The following is a 17,674-nucleotide window of genomic DNA, read 5'->3' on the forward strand; positions in this document are numbered from 1 at the left end:
CCCCCCCCCCCCCCCCCCCCCCCCCCCCCCCCCCCCCCCCCCCCCCCCCCCCCCCCCGGCCGAGGCAGGTGAAGGCACCTCAGGTGGTTCTTTCCCAAACCTAAGAGTGGTTGTCAAATCTTGATCATAAATGACCTCCTTCCGTTCACCTCTTCATACCTCCCAATTTTCAACACATATACCTACTTTAGAGCGACGCCTTTACCCTAAACTCAATCATACCACAACATCGACTGCAACCTCTCTATTCCGAACAATTTTCGCCGCGATCATCCATTCTACTCACTCCATACTGGCAGTGGATCATCTCCTGACCTAGCCAGGTAACTGCGATCATGACGGTCAAGGGCAGGAGCTCTACGCTTTGTGAATGGGCCCTTGGAGTCAGCGTTGAGGAGTATTACGACTCGGTTCAGCGGCGCAGGCGCAGACAATCGACTGGCCGACAGCGAATCAGCGTCGAGATCTCGACTGATGACGAGTCTGAGGAGGACACCGTCAAGATAACATACCCGCGCGCCGGCGTCAAGAAGACCTCTGGCCAGTCAGCAAATGTCAAGAAGGTCCGCTTCCAAGGCGCGGCGCCCAAATCGGCGTTGAAGGTGGTGGACTCGGACGTCGAGTCTTCAGGTGATTCAGAGCCCGACCCGGACTGCGAGTGTCGCGATTGTAAGATAGGACGCAGGAGACTAAGAGAAGCAGGAAAAGCCGCCGAGGATCAGGCTGCTGAGACAGACACATCCGACTCCGAAGAAGAACCCAAGTCGAAGAAGAACGACAAGAAGAAGCACAAGGGAGAGAAATCCAAGAAGAAGAAGGTAATAGAGTCATCATCAGAGAGTGAGGACAGCGAAACTGAGACGACAGAGACCGAAGCCGAAAGCGAGGATGAGGCACCTCCGTCTCCCGAGAAGAAGAAGAAAGAAGAAAAGACCAAGAAGGTGAACAAGTCCAAGAAGACGGTACCAGCTGCTGCCGACATCAATAATGTCGGCCCTACGAAGAAGAAGCGGATCGATAAGAAGGAAACACCGCGCAAGGAGAAACCCAAAGCCAAGGAGGCTGAGAAGCTGAGACCCGAGGCTTCCTTGTCTCCCAATCTACGCCGCCCAAATCTTATCATGCCCATTCGAGCCGAAGTTCTTCAAGTCGAGCATGCAATCGAAGGAGCTGAGGACCCTCGACCAAATGCTTTCCATGACTCTCAGCATGGTGTTGTCCGAGTTTACCATGGACCGGCCTACGGGAATCCGTACGGGCTATTATATCCAGCTCGGGATCAATCCAACGCAACCTTGCCCCTCGGCATGCCTCACCCTCTGCAGAACCCCTTTTTCCATGGGTTTGCAAGTCCTTCAAACCCCGGAGACAATCAATTCAAAGGGAATTCTCCATGGGGGGCCATCCCTTTTACCTGCATGCCTGGAGGAGCTCCAATCATGGCGCCAGTCGAACAGATGCAGATGCCGCAAATGCCGCCATACTGGACTCCAGTCTCACCAGCCAAGACGACCTCGGCAAAGGGATCGCCCAAGATGTCCGGGGCTATTCGGGGAGACAATGCATCGACGGCGGCCAAGGACAAGGAGAAGGGATGGGAGACCAATGTCGGCCCCCGAGGCAACAAGACCGCTTCCCCTGCGAAGAGCGACAAGACAAAGCCGATCAACAGCAATGTTGCTCCGAAATCTCCCATCAACATCAGCCTAACAGTCAATCCGGACACTCCTTGGGCTGAACTTGCAAACAACCTAAGCAAGAAGTCCAGCCCGAACAAGGACGGCTCACAAGCCGGAAGCAAGGCAGGGTCCAACAACGGCAGCAAGAAGTCATGGGGATCCAATAAGTCACGTACCGGTTGGAAACCCCTGGAGAGCGGTCAGCACGCGGACCTCGCTTGGGGTGCTTCATCAAAGAGCCAGTCAGGAAGCAATTCAGGATGGCCTCAGACAAACGGAAGTACGTCGGCTTGGGGACAGACCGGCGATGGAAACAACGACGTCTGGGGTACGACCGGCGGGTCTGGAGGCAACAAGAGCGGTTCTGGAAGTAACAACAGCGGCGGAAGCAACAGCGGCTGGAACACAGGAGGCAATGGCCAGAGCAACGATAATTGGAACACGTCGGGCGATACTCAGAACAATGATGTGTGGGGTTCTTCGGGGAATGGTGCTCAAGGGGCATCCGGCGGTGATGGTTGGGGAACGACGACCAACGATACCACCTGGGGGGATTCTGGCAGCAACAATCAGACAATGGCCGCCGAAGGTTGGGGAACCTCCAACAACGATAGTGCGGATGCGTGGGCTACCTCTGGAGGTGATTACAACAACAACAGCTGGGGAACGGCGTCCAATCACTCGAATAAGTCAAAGAAGTCGAACAAGAGCCAGAATGGTGGAGGAAGCAACCGCAGTGCTAGCAGACAACAGCAGCCAACGACTAGCTGGGATAACCAGAGCAACAATGTCGGCTTTTCCGGAAGAGCCGTGTCTAATGGTTCAAACAACTCTCAGAAGTCACGCAAGAGCCAAAGTCAGCCCTCCAACAATGGCTGGGACAGCAACGCTGGTCCATCTACCAATAGTCCCGTGGGAAACGCGTCCAATAAGAGTAACGGATCCAAGAAGAGTTCGAAGGACAATGCCGACGGATGGAATAAAACCACGGACAACTCGACCTGGATCCCTGACAACAACGCTGGACCGACAACCAGTAGTCCCAACGCGTCTCAGGTGTCGAAGAAGAGCGACAACAACAATACAACAGCAGGCGAGGGTGCTGGATGGGGGCCTTCTACCGCTGGGGACGGCTGGAACCCAACCGGCACAGAGTTGAGCAAGGGCTCCAGCAGCAACAAGAGCATGCCAGGTGCCTGGGATAACTCTTTGCCATGGGGCGATTCGAACATGGCTGTATCCACCCACGGAGCGGCGGACCAGTGGTAGAGGAATGGTTTAATGAACATGGCCTGTGATACAGAATCGCGGCTCAAGGCAAAGGGGCGGATGCTAAAGGGGTTGGTGCACTTGGAGGCAATGTACTTGTGGTGAGGGGGTTTTGCGAATTTGCTTGGGACATGGAAGCCAAGCTATGGTCTCTGGATTTAGAGACTGCGCTGGCTTGCGGCAGGCAGGCTTTTTGGCGAAGGGTTTGGCGGGCACGGGGAGTTTCCTTAGATTTTGAGACTTCGGCGCGGGCAGTATACATAGATAGCTACGAATGTGGCCCCGCGAAGTCGGCGGCGACACAATCCAGAAACTAGCACATAAGCATACTCATTACCATAGAAGAGGGCTGGACTGAGGGAGGATAGTTTCTGAATTGCATTCTACAGAATGTACTACCTACTTAAACCACGTGTGCTTGTTTACCAACCAACATGGAAAAGCGGCTGGACGCTAGGCGTGTGGGAAAGAGCGACTAAGTTGACGAGACGGAAGAGCAAAATCCAAGCAACAGCTGACTTCAGGCCCAACAGCATAAGCTGCAGCCATGGGAAGGGGAGCACAAGCCGGCACGAATCTACTCCTCGTCGCTGGACTCCTCCTCCGAAGCCTCCTCGAGCCACTTGATGAAGGGCTCGGCCGCCTTGCGAATCTTTTTGCACGTAGCCATGTCGACGTACTTCCTGCTCGCCTTGGAGCCCCACTTGATAGCGACCTCCTCGCTGAGCAGATCGTGGTTGTAGTACAGCTGGAGGATCTTAACAATCTGGCTGTACAATTCGGGGTGCTCCTTGCCAAGGGTGCCGATCAGGCGCTCGGTACCACCCAGAAGCGCCCTCTCGTGGCGATCAGAGCTGATGACCTAAGGATCAAGTTAGCACAAGTCTGAAATGGAGGGCAGGGGGGTGTAAAACGTACCTGCTTCATCATGCCGGCGCGCTTGGGGATCTGAGCGACAATATTCTCGTCAAAAATGGTCTGTACCAGGACGAGAACGGAACGGTGCTTTGTCTCGATGCCGAGTTCCTTGGCCTTGACGAAAATGTCAATTGAGTCGACCTTGTCGATACCGCCCTTGGCAGTGGCCTGGTCCTGGATCCAGGTGCCGAACTCGTCGTAAATGGTGTTGCCGCCACCCTCACCGTCCTCGTCGTCCTCATCGCCGTTCATGTTGAGCTTCTGCTTGAACTCATCGGGGAGCTGAGCCTGGCGAGCCTTGACGGCTTCCTCGCTCATGTCAACGGCCCACTCGTGCTCCTTGACTTCCATCGTGGCGAGCTCCGGGGCTTCCTTCTTCATCTTCTCCAACTCGTCGTCACTGCCAGCATCCTGGTCGTCGGCATCGTTGGATCCGTTCTCGGAACCCTCGCCGCCGCTTCCGCTTCCCTGGCCATTCTCCTTGGCCCCGTTGGCCTTGGCGCGGCGAGCAGCCTTGCGCTCGGCCTTGTCCTTCTTGCCCTTCTTCGGCTGGTTCTTCAGAATGTAACTGCTGAGCTTGAGGCGCAAGTCGACTTCGGACCGCTGACCGCAAGCCTTGCAGTCGAGCAAGATGCGTCCGTCCTTGATGTTGACGTCGGTCTCGGGGTTCTTGCACTTTTTGCAGAGAACGAACTTGTTGATGAAGCCGTCGAGGTGGTCTTGCAACTTGGCGGCGTTGTGAGAACCGTTGATGATCCAGCGATCATCAGCGGGGTCGACGTTGGTCTGGGCACCCAGCTCGAAGCCGAAGTACTTGATGACATAGGCGCCGGGACGGGCGAGAGACTGGGCAACGCTGCTCAGGTTGACGATGACGGTCTTGATACCGTTACCTTTGCCCTCGATCTTGGTAACGAGCTTTTCCATCTTGTAGCGATAGAAAGCGTCCTTGACATCGCGACGCACGTTGACGAGGGAAGCCATGATTGCGGTATTGTAGATGGGCGAGTGGATGTGTTTTTCGTGAGGAGTGTTGATAGATTTAGAATAGCGAGGTTTGGGTCAGGAAGCGTAGCTCGTATTGATGCTGGGCGTCTGAGCGGGCGAGTAGCATGAAGAAGCCGTGATTCGGATTAGGATCAATCGAATCGGTGGTTGTAGGGAAGCTGGAGGGAGCAAGAAGACGGACTCAATGCTCAACGGGTGTTTTGATGGACATAGGGTAAAGCGAGACTAGATCGTCTTTGCTGTCGAGAATTCATAGACTCCTGTGGAAACTAGACTTCAACCGACGGAACTGATGTTGGGGCTACAAGGTTTCCGCGCTATGCGAAATGATTGCAGCTTGGGGACGAAGTGTCTAGAGACGTTGGTCTTGTCGTGCTGATACATAAACTGCTGTGTGGCCTGTACCGCGTGTGAGTGTTGGGTTATGAACGACTCTCGCGAGGAAGGACTCGGTCGGTAGTCGAAGGAAGCGCGGCGGGTGGTGAATTGATGATGCTGGTGATGTTTTTTGGTAGTCGAGGACTGAAGGTGGTGTGGCGATTTCTCAGACGATGATATTTTTTTGTGCGTGGTGATTTAACCGCGAGCGGCGCTAGAATGCAGAAGTGCCGGAGCAGAAAGAGGTGGGAACTGCGAGAGCAGAAGATATACTTGCGAGAAAAGGGATATCTCCGAGTGGAGGCGGATTTTGCGTGTTTTTTGTGTGCGGGAAAGAGGAGACACGGAGTTGACTGGACAGTGAGCGCAGAGTTTTGGAAAGGTTGGAGTGGAGTGGGAGGAGGGAGGAAGACGGGAGTCAGGAAGTTTTGGAGACACATGAACAATAAAATTCCTTAATAATGGGGCCCAGTGCGTCCGTCGGCAACCTGTCGCCTTACCACTCATCGCTGCAACAGGCGGTCCGATTCACTGGTACGCGCTACCGCGGCACATTATGTACCGTTACCAGAGGTATAGCAATAGGTATTGTCCGTACCTGTCAATGTTGAGGTACTCTGTAACACACCTCAAATCCTGCCACTTGTTACCTACCTCCCACGGGTGAGCGTCTAGGAGGGAGTCTGGAGCCTGACAGCTTCCAGCTGGCCGGCTCGTCTCGGTGAACCTGTCGGCATTAAGCCTTTCTCCATCCGTCTCTCCCGCCCATCCACTACGTACCTGCTTAACTGACATGTTGAATAATGGCGGCATTTCCGTCCCTCCCATCAGTTCTTTGTTGTCAAGTTTGAATCTAATGGTCCTCTAGGCTCTGTCCAGGCAGTCGTCTGTTGCCCCACACGTGCCACCGTTCGAGTTCCAGTTCCAGTTCCAATCCAACGTCCAGAAACCAGGATCCAAAACTCCACGTCCTCTCAGCACGCAACCAGGCCCACTCCCTGGGTCTACCTTAGTGTATCCGTACCTATTCTGAGGTACCTCAGGCTTACGGTGGTACCCTGCCCTTGCCTTCCGATATCTCTTGTCAGTTCTGTTTTCCCATCAACTAAGGTAGGTAATACATCAAATAGAAGGGAAACTGCGACGGATCACCATCGAGCACAGACCAATCAACGGTCTTCCCCGCTCCAGGATGCCCAAACTGTACGCAGAATGTGTGAGGAAGCTCTTTTCGAAAAGAAACGGGAATACTGAGCAGAAGCCGCTGGGAAACCTCACTTGGGGAACCTGCAGATATCCAGGGCAGGAATAAAAATAAACATGCTAAGGTATGGTGTGAAAGCGCCTCGCCGACACCACCTGCGACTGCGACCCCATGTCTACCCCTCCCTACCGCCTCGCCTCGCCTTGCCTCGCCTACCTCCGGCGAATAAATCCGAGCCAGTGAAAGTGGGATGGAGGTTCAATCCTGCAAATCATCCTCAACCTACCTGGAGCCAGAGACGTCCACGTACGCAGTAAGTGACCGCCTGCAGGAAACGAGGCCAAACTGGTCAGCCTTCATCGGGTGGCTCGCCATTGGCTTGGGCAACTTAAAGCTGCCTCAGCCTGCTGAATACACCAGTATTGGAAGTGGTGTGCCAAGTTGTCTCATTGACTAGACGATCTATGTTTAGTCTCTTTAAAATTCCTCTTCTCCTTGGAACATGTGCTGCCCTCCAAAAGTTAGACACCGATGAAAATAAAACGCCAGCAATTATCTTCAAGTCATATATGCTCCAAGTTTCGAGCCTGTTAGATCAAATCCACTTCTGCTCAGAATGCAGATCATTCTCGTTTCTCGGCAATAGGGATAAACTGCAGCAGACACTTTTGACCATGAGGTCGCGATGAGATCAGCTGGTCAGACATGGCCATCGACTCGGCCGTCATTGACGTATCAGGCTGCGTCGTGTAACGAGTATAAATATCCGCAAGAAGAGTTTTCATCTCAGCAAGCGCCAGGCTACACGGCAAAAGTCAGAGATCCGCGTTACTCGACAAGGCGAGACATGACGGAGCGACTTACTGCTTTCCCACGCACCCTCTGCCGCCGTTTGCAAATGCAAACATGAGACGTTTCCTTTCAGCGTCCCCTATAGGCTCCATCCAACGATCAGGATCAAACAGGTCTGGCTGAGGAAACACGTCGCTGTTGATACGGTGGACCGAGAAGGCTTGGCAACTGACGATGGTCTTTCCCGGCGTGAAGTGCCCATCAATAGTACGGCCGCCCTGTGGTACATACCGCGGAAGAGACATAGGGATGGCGGGGAAGCACCGAAGGCCCTCTTGTATAACGGCGTCCAGGAACGGCAGCTTATCAAACGAAACCCCGGGATTGTCCCGGAGTTCCCGCTGCAGCTTCTGCTGGAAACGCATCGACCTAGGTTGCGAAAGCTCCCACATAAGGAAACATAACCCATCCCCAGTAGTGTCGATCCCGGCGGCCATGTGATCTAGGCACTCCCCTGCCTTGTCCGTCTGGTCCAGGTCGCTCGACTTTTCGTGCAGCCGGCTCAGTAACGTGAACTGAGCCGGATCGGGCTGCCTGCTGGACTCCATCACGAAATTGTCGGCGAGGGGCGTTTCCCGCGGCTTGGCGAAGGCATACAGCACCCCGGAAAGTGCCTTGTGCAGAACCGGGCTGTAGTGCTGGACGAGGCGGTTCTGCAAGCTGTCGTCGACAGCGACTTCGTGCATCATGTCTTCGTCCGCCTTGTCCTGGAGGCAGTTTGTGCCGTACGGGTGGAACAAGTGGTGTGTGACGCAATCGCAGGCGTAGGAGTGTAGGCTCATCTGCAAGCAGTTGATGAGAAAACCACTCCACCGTGATGCCTATGCTACCCGGACTTACAAAGATGTCGTGGCTCTTGCCGACGGAGTCTTCGCATCTCTTGATGAAGTTGAGAGACCTCTCCTGGATACCGCTCATGGGCACGGGGCGCAGGACATTGCTGTTTGCATAGCGGTCTGCGATGATCCTCTTCCGTTTCGCATGCTGAGACGGATGGTGAGCTTCTTTAGCCTCCTCCCGGGGTCACAACTGGGGGCCCTCCCTACATCTTCTTTGTTCAACGTGGTAAACATGGTTCTGAGGAGTACGTGAGCTTTCGGGATTTCACAGGATAGTCAAGTCAGTCTTACCGCCGCCCGTACACTCTAAATAAGTTGTAGAACTCCGTCTTATCATACCCGCTGCCGCCGGAGCAGTATATCTCCTTGACAGCGTCATATGAGGTGAAAGAAACCTCGTTTGGCGCTATCCTTACAACGGGCCCATACCTTTGGTGAAGTCGATGGATATATTGCGTCCTGTTGGCTTGCAATTCGTGCCATTTCAGGAGAAGTGATGAAAAGGCGGATATCCTCGGGCCGGGGAGTTTCCTCAACGGTGAAGACACGCATCGGACGAGATAGACGGCGATGAGGACAACGAAGGCCGTTCCCAGGAAGAAGGGAGACAGCAGCAACATTTCTGCAAGTTTGCAGTTCGTTTCTAGTCGAGTAAGGTTGTATGTAAAGGGTAAGTAAGGTAGGCACGAATTTGCGAATGTAGACGGCCCGTGAATCATACACCGAAGCACGAGGGAGGCCGGGGCCTTCTTATCAGCTCCGGCCGGCGATGATAGGCGCTGTTCAATCAGCGGGTTTTTATTCGTAAATGACCACCAACCTGGGCAAGCGTCGGCGCCGATAGAGAGGCCAGTAATCACCTGGAAGGGAAATTTAGGTAATGTGAACCCACTAGAACCCCAAATGAGGGGTGAGGGGCACAAGGGAATGAATGCACTTTAGCGATAACACTGGCGACCCCTCCATGCATCACTTTGTTACTCTTCCCATGGTGTTTGAATCGTACATTTTGGGTGTCTTCGGAGCGATGAGACACCCCAGAGGAAATAACTCGAGAAACGAGAAGGATTTTATGAAACTTCATTCACCTCTAACCCCTCGCATGCCCTAACCCTGTCCGTCCAGTCGTGAACCACTATCTCGAATCTACAAGTCAACGCCACGCCTCGCCCAGTAGTTGTACACTCGTCATCTCGTCGTGCCTCCCACAAGGTGATGCGTCCATCACAGCTCTTCCCTTTTCTTAGAACCCTGCTTCGCCTTGTCATTCGAACCGCCACCGCCAAACAAACTGCTCAGCCAAGACATACCAGGAATCGACACAGAGCCTGCCGGCGGGTACTCCTTGCCGTTGACGGTGACTCGGGGCGTGCATGTGCACCACTGGTCCTCCGGGACGCCGCTGAGAGCCGAGGGGATGTGCTGGCCGCAACCGCGCCAGGTCGCCTTTGCTATTAGGTGTGTCAGCTCTGGGGGCTGCGTTGTCCTCCTCTCCTTGAGTGGTCTTACAGCAAGTCGAGCAAGTAACTCCGAAGCACATGTTGGATATAAACCCAGTTGAGTTGATGTTCAGAGCTGATGGTGGGAGCGTGTGCAAGATTGTGTGCTGAGATAGGTGAAAGATCGTCCGGTTGAGAATACCTAGCGCGTTTGATTTGTGGATGTTGTGAGTTTGTCTAGGGATTAAGTATTCGCGGTGCCCGCGATGCCACAGGTAAGGTAATCAACGGTTTTTTGGGGGTCGGCGACCTGCATTGAGCATCGCCGGAGACCTCTCCCCGAGTCGGTGGGTCTCGGTGCACGACCCTGCTCATCGCCGACCTCGCCCTGCCATCTGGCACTCCGGGGACGTGGGGTCACAAAAGACAGAATGGAAAGCGCACTATCATACCAAGTGTACAGTCCTCCACGGTTATTTCTCCTCGCAACTAGGCACTCCTCGATGCCTCTATTATTCCATTGCCCTCGCCAATGGTAGCTCTAGTGTTGCGCTTATTATCTGTTGTCGTTGTTGCTACCCACGTATTCAACTAGGAGCAATAAGCGTGGAGTCGTGTACTCTCCGGTTAGAACACTTTGCAAAGAAACGTATCAGTGTCATTATTCTTCATTTTATTGGAGATCTATTGTTACGCATCTTTGGTTTGGTCACTATGTCTGCTACCGAGATCACAAGTCTGGCGAGCAGTCTGGACACTTCAGACGTGCCACCGACTTCATACTTGAAGGATGAATTGAACCACACGGTCTGCCAACCATGACTGGGCATCTGGGCTCTTCACAGTATGGCTCGCTCCTGGGATGAGACCAGACAACTGGTGTACCTTTGGGCTCACTTTCTTCCATGAGTCTATGAGAGCCTGCTTGTCGACGCTAGCTGGAACAAACTCGTCCTCGGCCGAATGCAGAGCCATGACAGGTTGGTCGAACCTGTTCCACACAGAAGACACGAACGACTCGTCAAGGTCAGATGAGAAGTAATCGTCATCGCCACTGGGATGCATCAGTACGAGTGTTTTCACTTTGAAGTGATCAGAGAGCCACTCACCCTTTGGCTGCCAACGAATGCCAGCGGTATGCTGTGACAGGATCGGAGAACAGGGACGGCACATGGTCTTTGGGCATTGCCTCATCTCCCATTCCTTTGGAAAGCATCTTCTCTGCTAGGTCCAATCCCTTCTTCAACAGTTCGGGACTGACGAAATCAACGATGCTCTGTCTATCAGAGGCAGGGCCTTGAAGGATGAAACCGTCGACGGGGTCGTCCTTATGCTTGGTATACTCCATACAGTCCTGGAGCGATGAGTGGCTTGTTACGCAACCATGACCTCGGGGATCGACCACATACCTGGCATCCGGTTGAATGACCCATGAGAACAATCTTCTTCTTTCCGATGCTTCGGAGATATCTCACTAGTGCCGAAATGTCCTCGACATCGTTCTTCAGGCTGGAGTAACCGAAAGCCGTGAAGGAGCTCCTCATCCGAATCTCAAAGACAGACCAGTCCTGTTCTGTCTTCTCGAGGTGCCTGGCTATGGACAGGGTGTAAAGAACGGTATGGGGTCCATCTCCGAGACCGCCAATGAAGAGGATAGCGTTCGAAGCTCCAGAAGGTCCTATTTCGTAGGCGGCCGAGTTCGAGGTTGGGGAGTCGTACGGATGGACTGTGCAGGAGAAAGGCTCTGGGGCCATGATTTCCTCGGTTATGGAGAGTCTATCAAGTTCAAGAGAGATCAATGTATGACTTTTTAGAAGAATGTCGTGATGCACAGCTCCTTTCTCGAGGTGGGTTGAAGTTAGGAATCCGCCGAGATTGACGTAGCAAAGGCACTCGGATAGCGGGGTGTCTTGCTCGTACCTACCTAGGTAGCGGGGCACTGAGCTGCTTCCAGGCGATATTGCAGTGGTGTTGACGCCCGGCACCGCTGTCACCGACAGCACAGTGGAGCTGGCTTACTGAATCTGCCCCGCAGGGAAGCTCAGGTACCTACGTACCTTACCTTGTGAAGGTACCGTACCTTACCTCAGCCGATTGGCTCCGCTCCGATGCTCTTCAGTCCCACAGTCCTTCGCAGGCGCATTCTGCCTGCTGAAGTGGTTTCCAAACCCTATGTGATCATTAATGTTGCTGCAACTGGAAGCCTACCTGCAACGATGTTGCTCACTTCTTAGCCATACATTTCTTTTCGCAGTTCTTTGTTGATCACTACCTATGCCGATTGAAATCTACAATCAAACCGCAACAACGCGCGGACATAGCCCAGATACCGCTCGAGGTTGACATTCTCATCATGGCGACCGGCTCGACTACATCAACTCCCGCCCGGAATGAGTTTTTCCAACAGGTTCTTTACTTCAAAATCCAGTCAGACGTGGACTAACGGCTCTCTTCAGCTCAAACCATGCTGTGTCTCCATCAGCCAGCTGGCCATACGGCCACCCGAAGGCACCTCCTCCTTCAAACGGCTCCCTGAACTGATGACGGAACTTTTCCAGATTCTCAGTGACCAAATCAACAGAGATCCCACAGTTATGGACGCCAAGCTGGCCGACTACATTTTCTTCCCGCTATCTCATGTTTTCCGCAATCAGGAGCAATACCCGAAGCGTCTAGTCGAGCTCGCCATCAAGTGTCTTACGATCGTCATTATCCATGGCTGGAAATCAGACATATCGCCGGATATCATGCAGCAGCTCCTGATGCTTCTTACGTTCATCGTCGGAGGAGTTCCAGGTCGCGAGGGAGCCAGTGACCCCCCCGAGGAAACCGAGCTTGAGTCTCTGAGGGCCTTGACCGCGCTGATAACGGTGACCGGTTCTTCTGCCACGGCGGCACCAGCTTTGACTGAGGAAAAAATGGTGCCAACTCTCGGCCACACCATTTCAGTTATCCTCGGATGCGTTACGGACGGAAGAACATCCGCGATTCAACTTGAAGCCCTACGAACTCTGGGCTCTTTCTACGCAGGTGTCAGAGACCACGCCGCTCTCGCTTCGTTTCTTCCTGGAGTGGTATCCTCTTTGACGAAACTCCTGGCCAAACCTCATAGAGAGAAGATACGAGTACTCGTCACATCCATACAGTCCTTGAAGCTTGTTCTCGTTCAAGTTTTAGGCGATGTCAAGACTCGAACAATAACCGCGAGATCGCCCCCTGAGACTCCTACCGATTCCGAGAAAGGGCAAATACTGAGCCCATCATGGTTGAAAGCAACGGCATCGCAGATCAAGCTGGCTATGGCAACTATTCTGAAGCTGCGTACTCACGACTCCCCAGATGTGCGTGATGCGCTGCTCGCACTGGCGCTGGGACTTCTTGATGAGTGTCATACCTCATTGGAGGCTTGCGCGTCAATTTTGGTCGAGACAGCAATGATACTTTCCTCCACAGACCAAGCTGTGTCCCTGTCTTCGACGAGTCTGCAAGACTTGGCGATTATCTACCCTGAGCTTGGAGAGATTGTCAAGGTCAACTGTTACAACTGGATTACTAGCTTGCCTCGGATAATGCAATCCGCCGACGAAGGCAATAAACAGGCGGCCATCCAGAACCTTATGAAGGGTATGTCTATGGTGGCCGATTTGCAGTTAGATTCGTCACTTCTCGATGAGTCAATCGCCGCAGCTCTAAGAGATAGTGTCACATCTTTGGTTAGCAGCACCAAATCAACCAAAGTCATGGACGAGGTATCAACAGATTCCTCGTGGTACAGCCAAGACGTGGTGAAGTCGGGAGAAACATCCCGGAGTTACCAAATTGTTTTGCTGAACCAAGAGAGCCAGGCAGGCACAAGGTCAGCAATGCTCAACCTGTTGTCACGAGTCGGTCCAGCGTCTCAGCAGACAAAACTTGCCGCCGAGATGCTAGATTATGCCCGGGATGTCACAGGTGACGCTCAGACAGCTTCTTTTTGGTTGAGTTTTGAGCTCATCAAGGCTGCTCTGTCACGCTCCGACGACCTGGACGAGCTTCTCGATTTCTCCACATTGAGCCCCTCCAGCGAAGACGCTAACAATGTATTTCAAGAACTATACTCGCAAGCGGTTCTTATTCTCGACTCTCATTCAGAACTTTCCGAGGTCGACTGGAGGCTGGAGGCGACGGCGCTTGAAGTAACTTCATTTGCGGCAGCCCGTTCAAGAGAAGCTTTTAGGCCGGAGCTCATTGATGTTTTGTACCCAATCACCACGTTTCTGGGTTCCCCAAGTCCTCATCTCAGGGAACACGCCATCACAACACTCAACATCTTGGCCGCATCCTGTGGATACCAAAACGTCTCCGAGTTGGTCATTGAAAATGTTGACTACATGATCAACTCGGTTTCACTACGGCTGAACACATTTGACATTTCTCCGGCATCGACGAAAGTGCTGGTAATGATGACTCGTCTTACCGGGCCGCGCCTGCTTCCGTACCTGGATGATGTGGTGGCATCGATCTTCGCTGCATTGGACAATTATCACGGCTATCCTATCTTCGTGGAAAGCTTATTCTCGGTTCTCAAAGAAGTAGTCAACCAAGGCGCAAAATCAGAAAACCTCCTGCTTGAAGGCCGACAAAATGGATCTGGGAATCACAAGAAAGCCGTCGGCAAGCCGGTAACAATAGACGACATAGTTGATTTATTGAAGAGACGATTAGAACGACAGAAGCGAGCAGAAGAGGAAGCAAACGTCGAGGAGACCAACCGACATCCGCAACAGCCTTGGGGCCCAGGAGACGGCAAGCACAAGGAGGGCTGTGAAGACGAAGAGCAGGCGAATGACGAGGTTGAAAAAGAGCAGCCACCAAAGACTCCGACATACACCTTGCTCGAGAAGATCACCAGTCTTACTCAGCATTATCTTACTTCGCCAAGTCCTACCCTGCGCAAATCCTTACTTGACCTCTTGGCGACTGTCTCTCCCGCTCTCTCTGGGGACGAAAACTCGTTCCTGCCTCTTATCAACAGTGTCTGGCCGGTTGTTACAGGCAGACTATACGACCAGGAAGCTTTCGTGGTCATATCAGCGTGCGATGCTCTGTGTATGTTGTGTGTAACGGCTGGCGACTTTCTGAGCTCCAGAATCAAGACCGAATGGTGGGATGGTCTTGGCAAATGGTGCCGCACAAAAAAGCAGGAAGCAGTCCGCTCCCAGAGCAAGGGGAGGTCTTATCAGGGGAGCAGCAACACCGATAGACCAGCCGCGTCTGCGAGTCATGGGATACTCATCCCCGTTCGGTCAGGTGGTGATTTACTGGGCCAACAAGCCGCCGACATTGCGAACAACTCTGGATCTGGCGGGCTGGGTAGGTTCGCCCAAGCCGCGCAGGTCTGGGAGGCTGTTGTGCGACTGTTGGTGGCAATCGTGTCTCACGTTCGTATCGAGGCCGAGATATTCGACGAGTTCCTAGACCTCTTGGCCGACGTGCTCGACAAAAACCCCGAAGCACGCCAAGCGCTTGAAGTCGTCAACGCTGACGCTGTGTGGTTCGCCTTGTATCAACGGGGGCACATTCAACCGTTGCCAACGCCGCAACTCGAAGGGCACAAGTTTGTGCCGCTCCCCAGCCTGGGTTGAGATGCAGGCGTAATTTGACGCCAGGGATGATTTTAAAGTCTTGGCTTGTCATATTCCACCACTAGAATCCTCAAGCCGCCAAGACCGTTTGGAAAGATGCTCAGTGGCGCCCATCGAAGCTCGCCCGAAAAGTATGGGCGTTGGTGTTGGTGTCCTGTCATAACCTGCGCAAACTTCACTTGCATGGAGAAAACACAAAACCTCATCTAGAAGGGCGCTAGAAGTATTCTAGCGCATGCAAAGACGAGCTTTTGGCTGAGCTAGTGCGAGCTCAGGTCACATTGTTCCACCTACTTGCAGAAGCAGCGGCCGTTCGACCTGAACATGCGGGAGCCGAACACCTATCTGACCAGGCGAGGCAACGCAAGATGGACGGGCCTCGTAGCATTTTGAGTCACCCCTTGGCAGATCTTGACGCCCGGATCCTGTACGCGCAAGCGGTTGGCAGGCTCACAGAGTTAGCACCTCTCGGCGAGCCCGAGGTCTCGCGATACATAGCAGTGGATTATTATCGGTAGATCAGTCTCACAGCCTGGTAGTCGATAGTGATTAAACAAGCTTATCTGCGGTTGAATCTGTCCTGCCCTTTCCCTGGTACTCGGTCTCCTTTCGGACATTCAGACAGCGCAAAGAGCGTTTATTCCACTGATCAAGTTTCTATTCACAGTGAAGTTGGCACGGGGGCGATGAGACAAGGTTTATGCTGGTGTCCGTCAAGGAACAATAAGTGGCATCCAGTTTCCCCGGATCTCTGCGAGGGCCTCTCAATGGTCAGAGGAGGAGAGGGGGGACAGGCTTACGGGCGCTCCTGGCGAGATAACACATTCCTATTCTAGCCAAGGGTGTCTGGGATTGTTCAGAAAACTGTGCATCACAGTTAACCGGTTCATGTTCACGGGCTGAGTATCGCCGGTCACGCAAGCCTTGGATAAGCTACTTCTTCATGCTACTTCTTCTGGAAGTACGAAGTTTCTAGGCCGACGTTAAGTGGGATCAATTGACGTGGATAGAAACACTGGAGGCCAAGTGCGGCTAGGAATCGCTCGCCTGCTTGGCTCTAGATCGAGCCAATGGTCATCGGAGAGACCCAGATTTCCCTAAAGCTTGGTTTTCTCGGCGCCCAGGGCAAGATGAACTTCATCTGCAGATCGTATCGAACTTCATACCGAACACCGTCGCGACAGCTTCGTGGCGTGGGCAAGCCACGTACCCGCTGCGCCTGGAGTCAATAGCTTGTCCTCATGAGCAGTCAAATCAATTGCAAAATCCGTCAGATGAAAACCGTCTCAGGTCGACTTGAGTCAGATCCTGGCGCAATGTCAGTTGATGATGGGGACGTAATCCAGCGTCCACGATCCAATCATTTGCCGGGAACCCTGCTGTGCGCCACGTCAAACAAATTCTAGAACAAATACAAGCTGACGTCCGGCCCGCGGCAACTATCTCGAAGAGTCGCAAGGAACGGGGAGGCGTCTCTGGCGCGCGAACATGGCGTGCTCAGCGTTATCGTCACAGACTCACGACGTTCGGAGCATCTAACCCTTTCTTGACTAGAGGCGTACGATGGATTTCTGTTTTGCCGAGTCGGGAAGACTCTTCCAACGCCTCAACCTGAAGTCAATCGCAACTTGTTCATCCCTAATTAAGAACATCACGCAAGACACCTTCTGGTCAGATGAGGTAAGAGATCAAACATCAAACACTCCCAAAGCACTTCTCAAAGTGTTTGATCTTATTCGAAGCCAATCTTTGGTTTACCTTCCTTATCTGCGAATATGCTTCTATATCGTTCATACCAGCTTATCGTGGACAGGGGTACGGGGCAGGGGCTGGCTGGTTTGTGGAGGTGCGCCGGGATGTATGCTCACCCCAGAGTCTCACCGTGGAAGCCAAGATATCAAACCGCTTGGAACCAATCAAATACATTATCTCCAACCCGACCCCAAAACCGAAAGACGTTCCACCACACCCGTCTATGTATGCTTCCGCCCGGGAAACAAGCTAACGCCGCCTATCCTTATCAAGCGGCTTGCCTGCCGCGGCGGGTGACAATGGGACCACCCCAAAGCCAGGTTCCCCCTCGTCTAGAACCACTGTCTTGGTCTCTTTCCCCCTTGGGAGTGGACTGGTCTTATCATCCGGAAAGCTTGTCTCGTCTACATTCGTCCAAAGCATCAAGGGTATGGCCCGTTCGAATCTTCTCCGTATAGCGAGGGAGAAAGGAGACTACTGCAGCGGCGAGCCAGGGGAGTGGTAATGCCTGCCCCCTTGGTTCTGGGACTGTTCTGTTGCAGACGACGGGCCAATGAGTGCTTTGGTCCCCCGTATCAATCATCAAACGAGTTCGCACTCGTAGCCTGCCTCGAGCGAAGGTATATATCAGGGGCTTCTTGGCACCCCATCCCATGATGAGCAGGTGTCTTCGGTTCGTGCCTTTTATCGGTAGCCAGCGACAACACCAAGG

At 53.3% G+C, this 17,674-nt stretch overlaps 4 protein-coding genes across 4 annotated transcripts; 2 read left to right on the plus strand and 2 right to left on the minus strand.

Moving 5' to 3' along the window:
- Positions 1–335: 335 nt before the first annotated feature.
- Positions 336–2,948, plus strand: CkaCkLH20_06991 (uncharacterized protein; the record flags this gene model as incomplete). Its single annotated transcript, XM_038889708.1, has 1 exon — positions 336–2,948. The coding sequence occupies one exon, from the start codon at positions 336–338 to the stop codon at positions 2,946–2,948; it is 2,613 nt and encodes an 870-aa protein (XP_038745071.1).
- Positions 2,949–3,525: 577 nt separating this feature from the next.
- CkaCkLH20_06992 (eukaryotic translation initiation factor 5) lies at positions 3,526–4,850 on the minus strand (the record flags this gene model as incomplete). Its single annotated transcript, XM_038889709.1, has 2 exons — positions 3,526–3,810; positions 3,867–4,850. The coding sequence occupies 2 exons, from the start codon at positions 4,848–4,850 to the stop codon at positions 3,526–3,528; spliced, it is 1,269 nt and encodes a 422-aa protein (XP_038745072.1).
- Positions 4,851–7,079: 2,229 nt separating this feature from the next.
- CkaCkLH20_06993 (cytochrome P450) lies at positions 7,080–11,340 on the minus strand (the record flags this gene model as incomplete). The annotated part of the gene is made up of 8 exons (XM_038889710.1): positions 7,080–7,257; positions 7,321–8,090; positions 8,149–8,264; positions 9,458–9,598; positions 9,657–9,753; positions 10,484–10,640; positions 10,696–10,940; positions 10,996–11,340. The coding sequence occupies 8 exons, from the start codon at positions 11,338–11,340 to the stop codon at positions 7,080–7,082; spliced, it is 2,049 nt and encodes a 682-aa protein (XP_038745073.1).
- Positions 11,341–11,976: 636 nt separating this feature from the next.
- On the plus strand, positions 11,977–15,210 carry CkaCkLH20_06994 (HEAT repeat protein; the record flags this gene model as incomplete). Its single annotated transcript, XM_038889711.1, has 1 exon — positions 11,977–15,210. One exon carries the CDS (start codon positions 11,977–11,979, stop codon positions 15,208–15,210), a length of 3,234 nt encoding a protein of 1,077 aa, XP_038745074.1.
- Positions 15,211–17,674: the final 2,464 nt, after the last annotated feature.

Source organism: Colletotrichum karsti (assembly GCF_011947395.1).
Source record: "Colletotrichum karsti strain CkLH20 chromosome Unknown Scaffold21, whole genome shotgun sequence".
Taxonomy (NCBI): Eukaryota; Fungi; Ascomycota; class Sordariomycetes; order Glomerellales; family Glomerellaceae; genus Colletotrichum; species Colletotrichum karsti.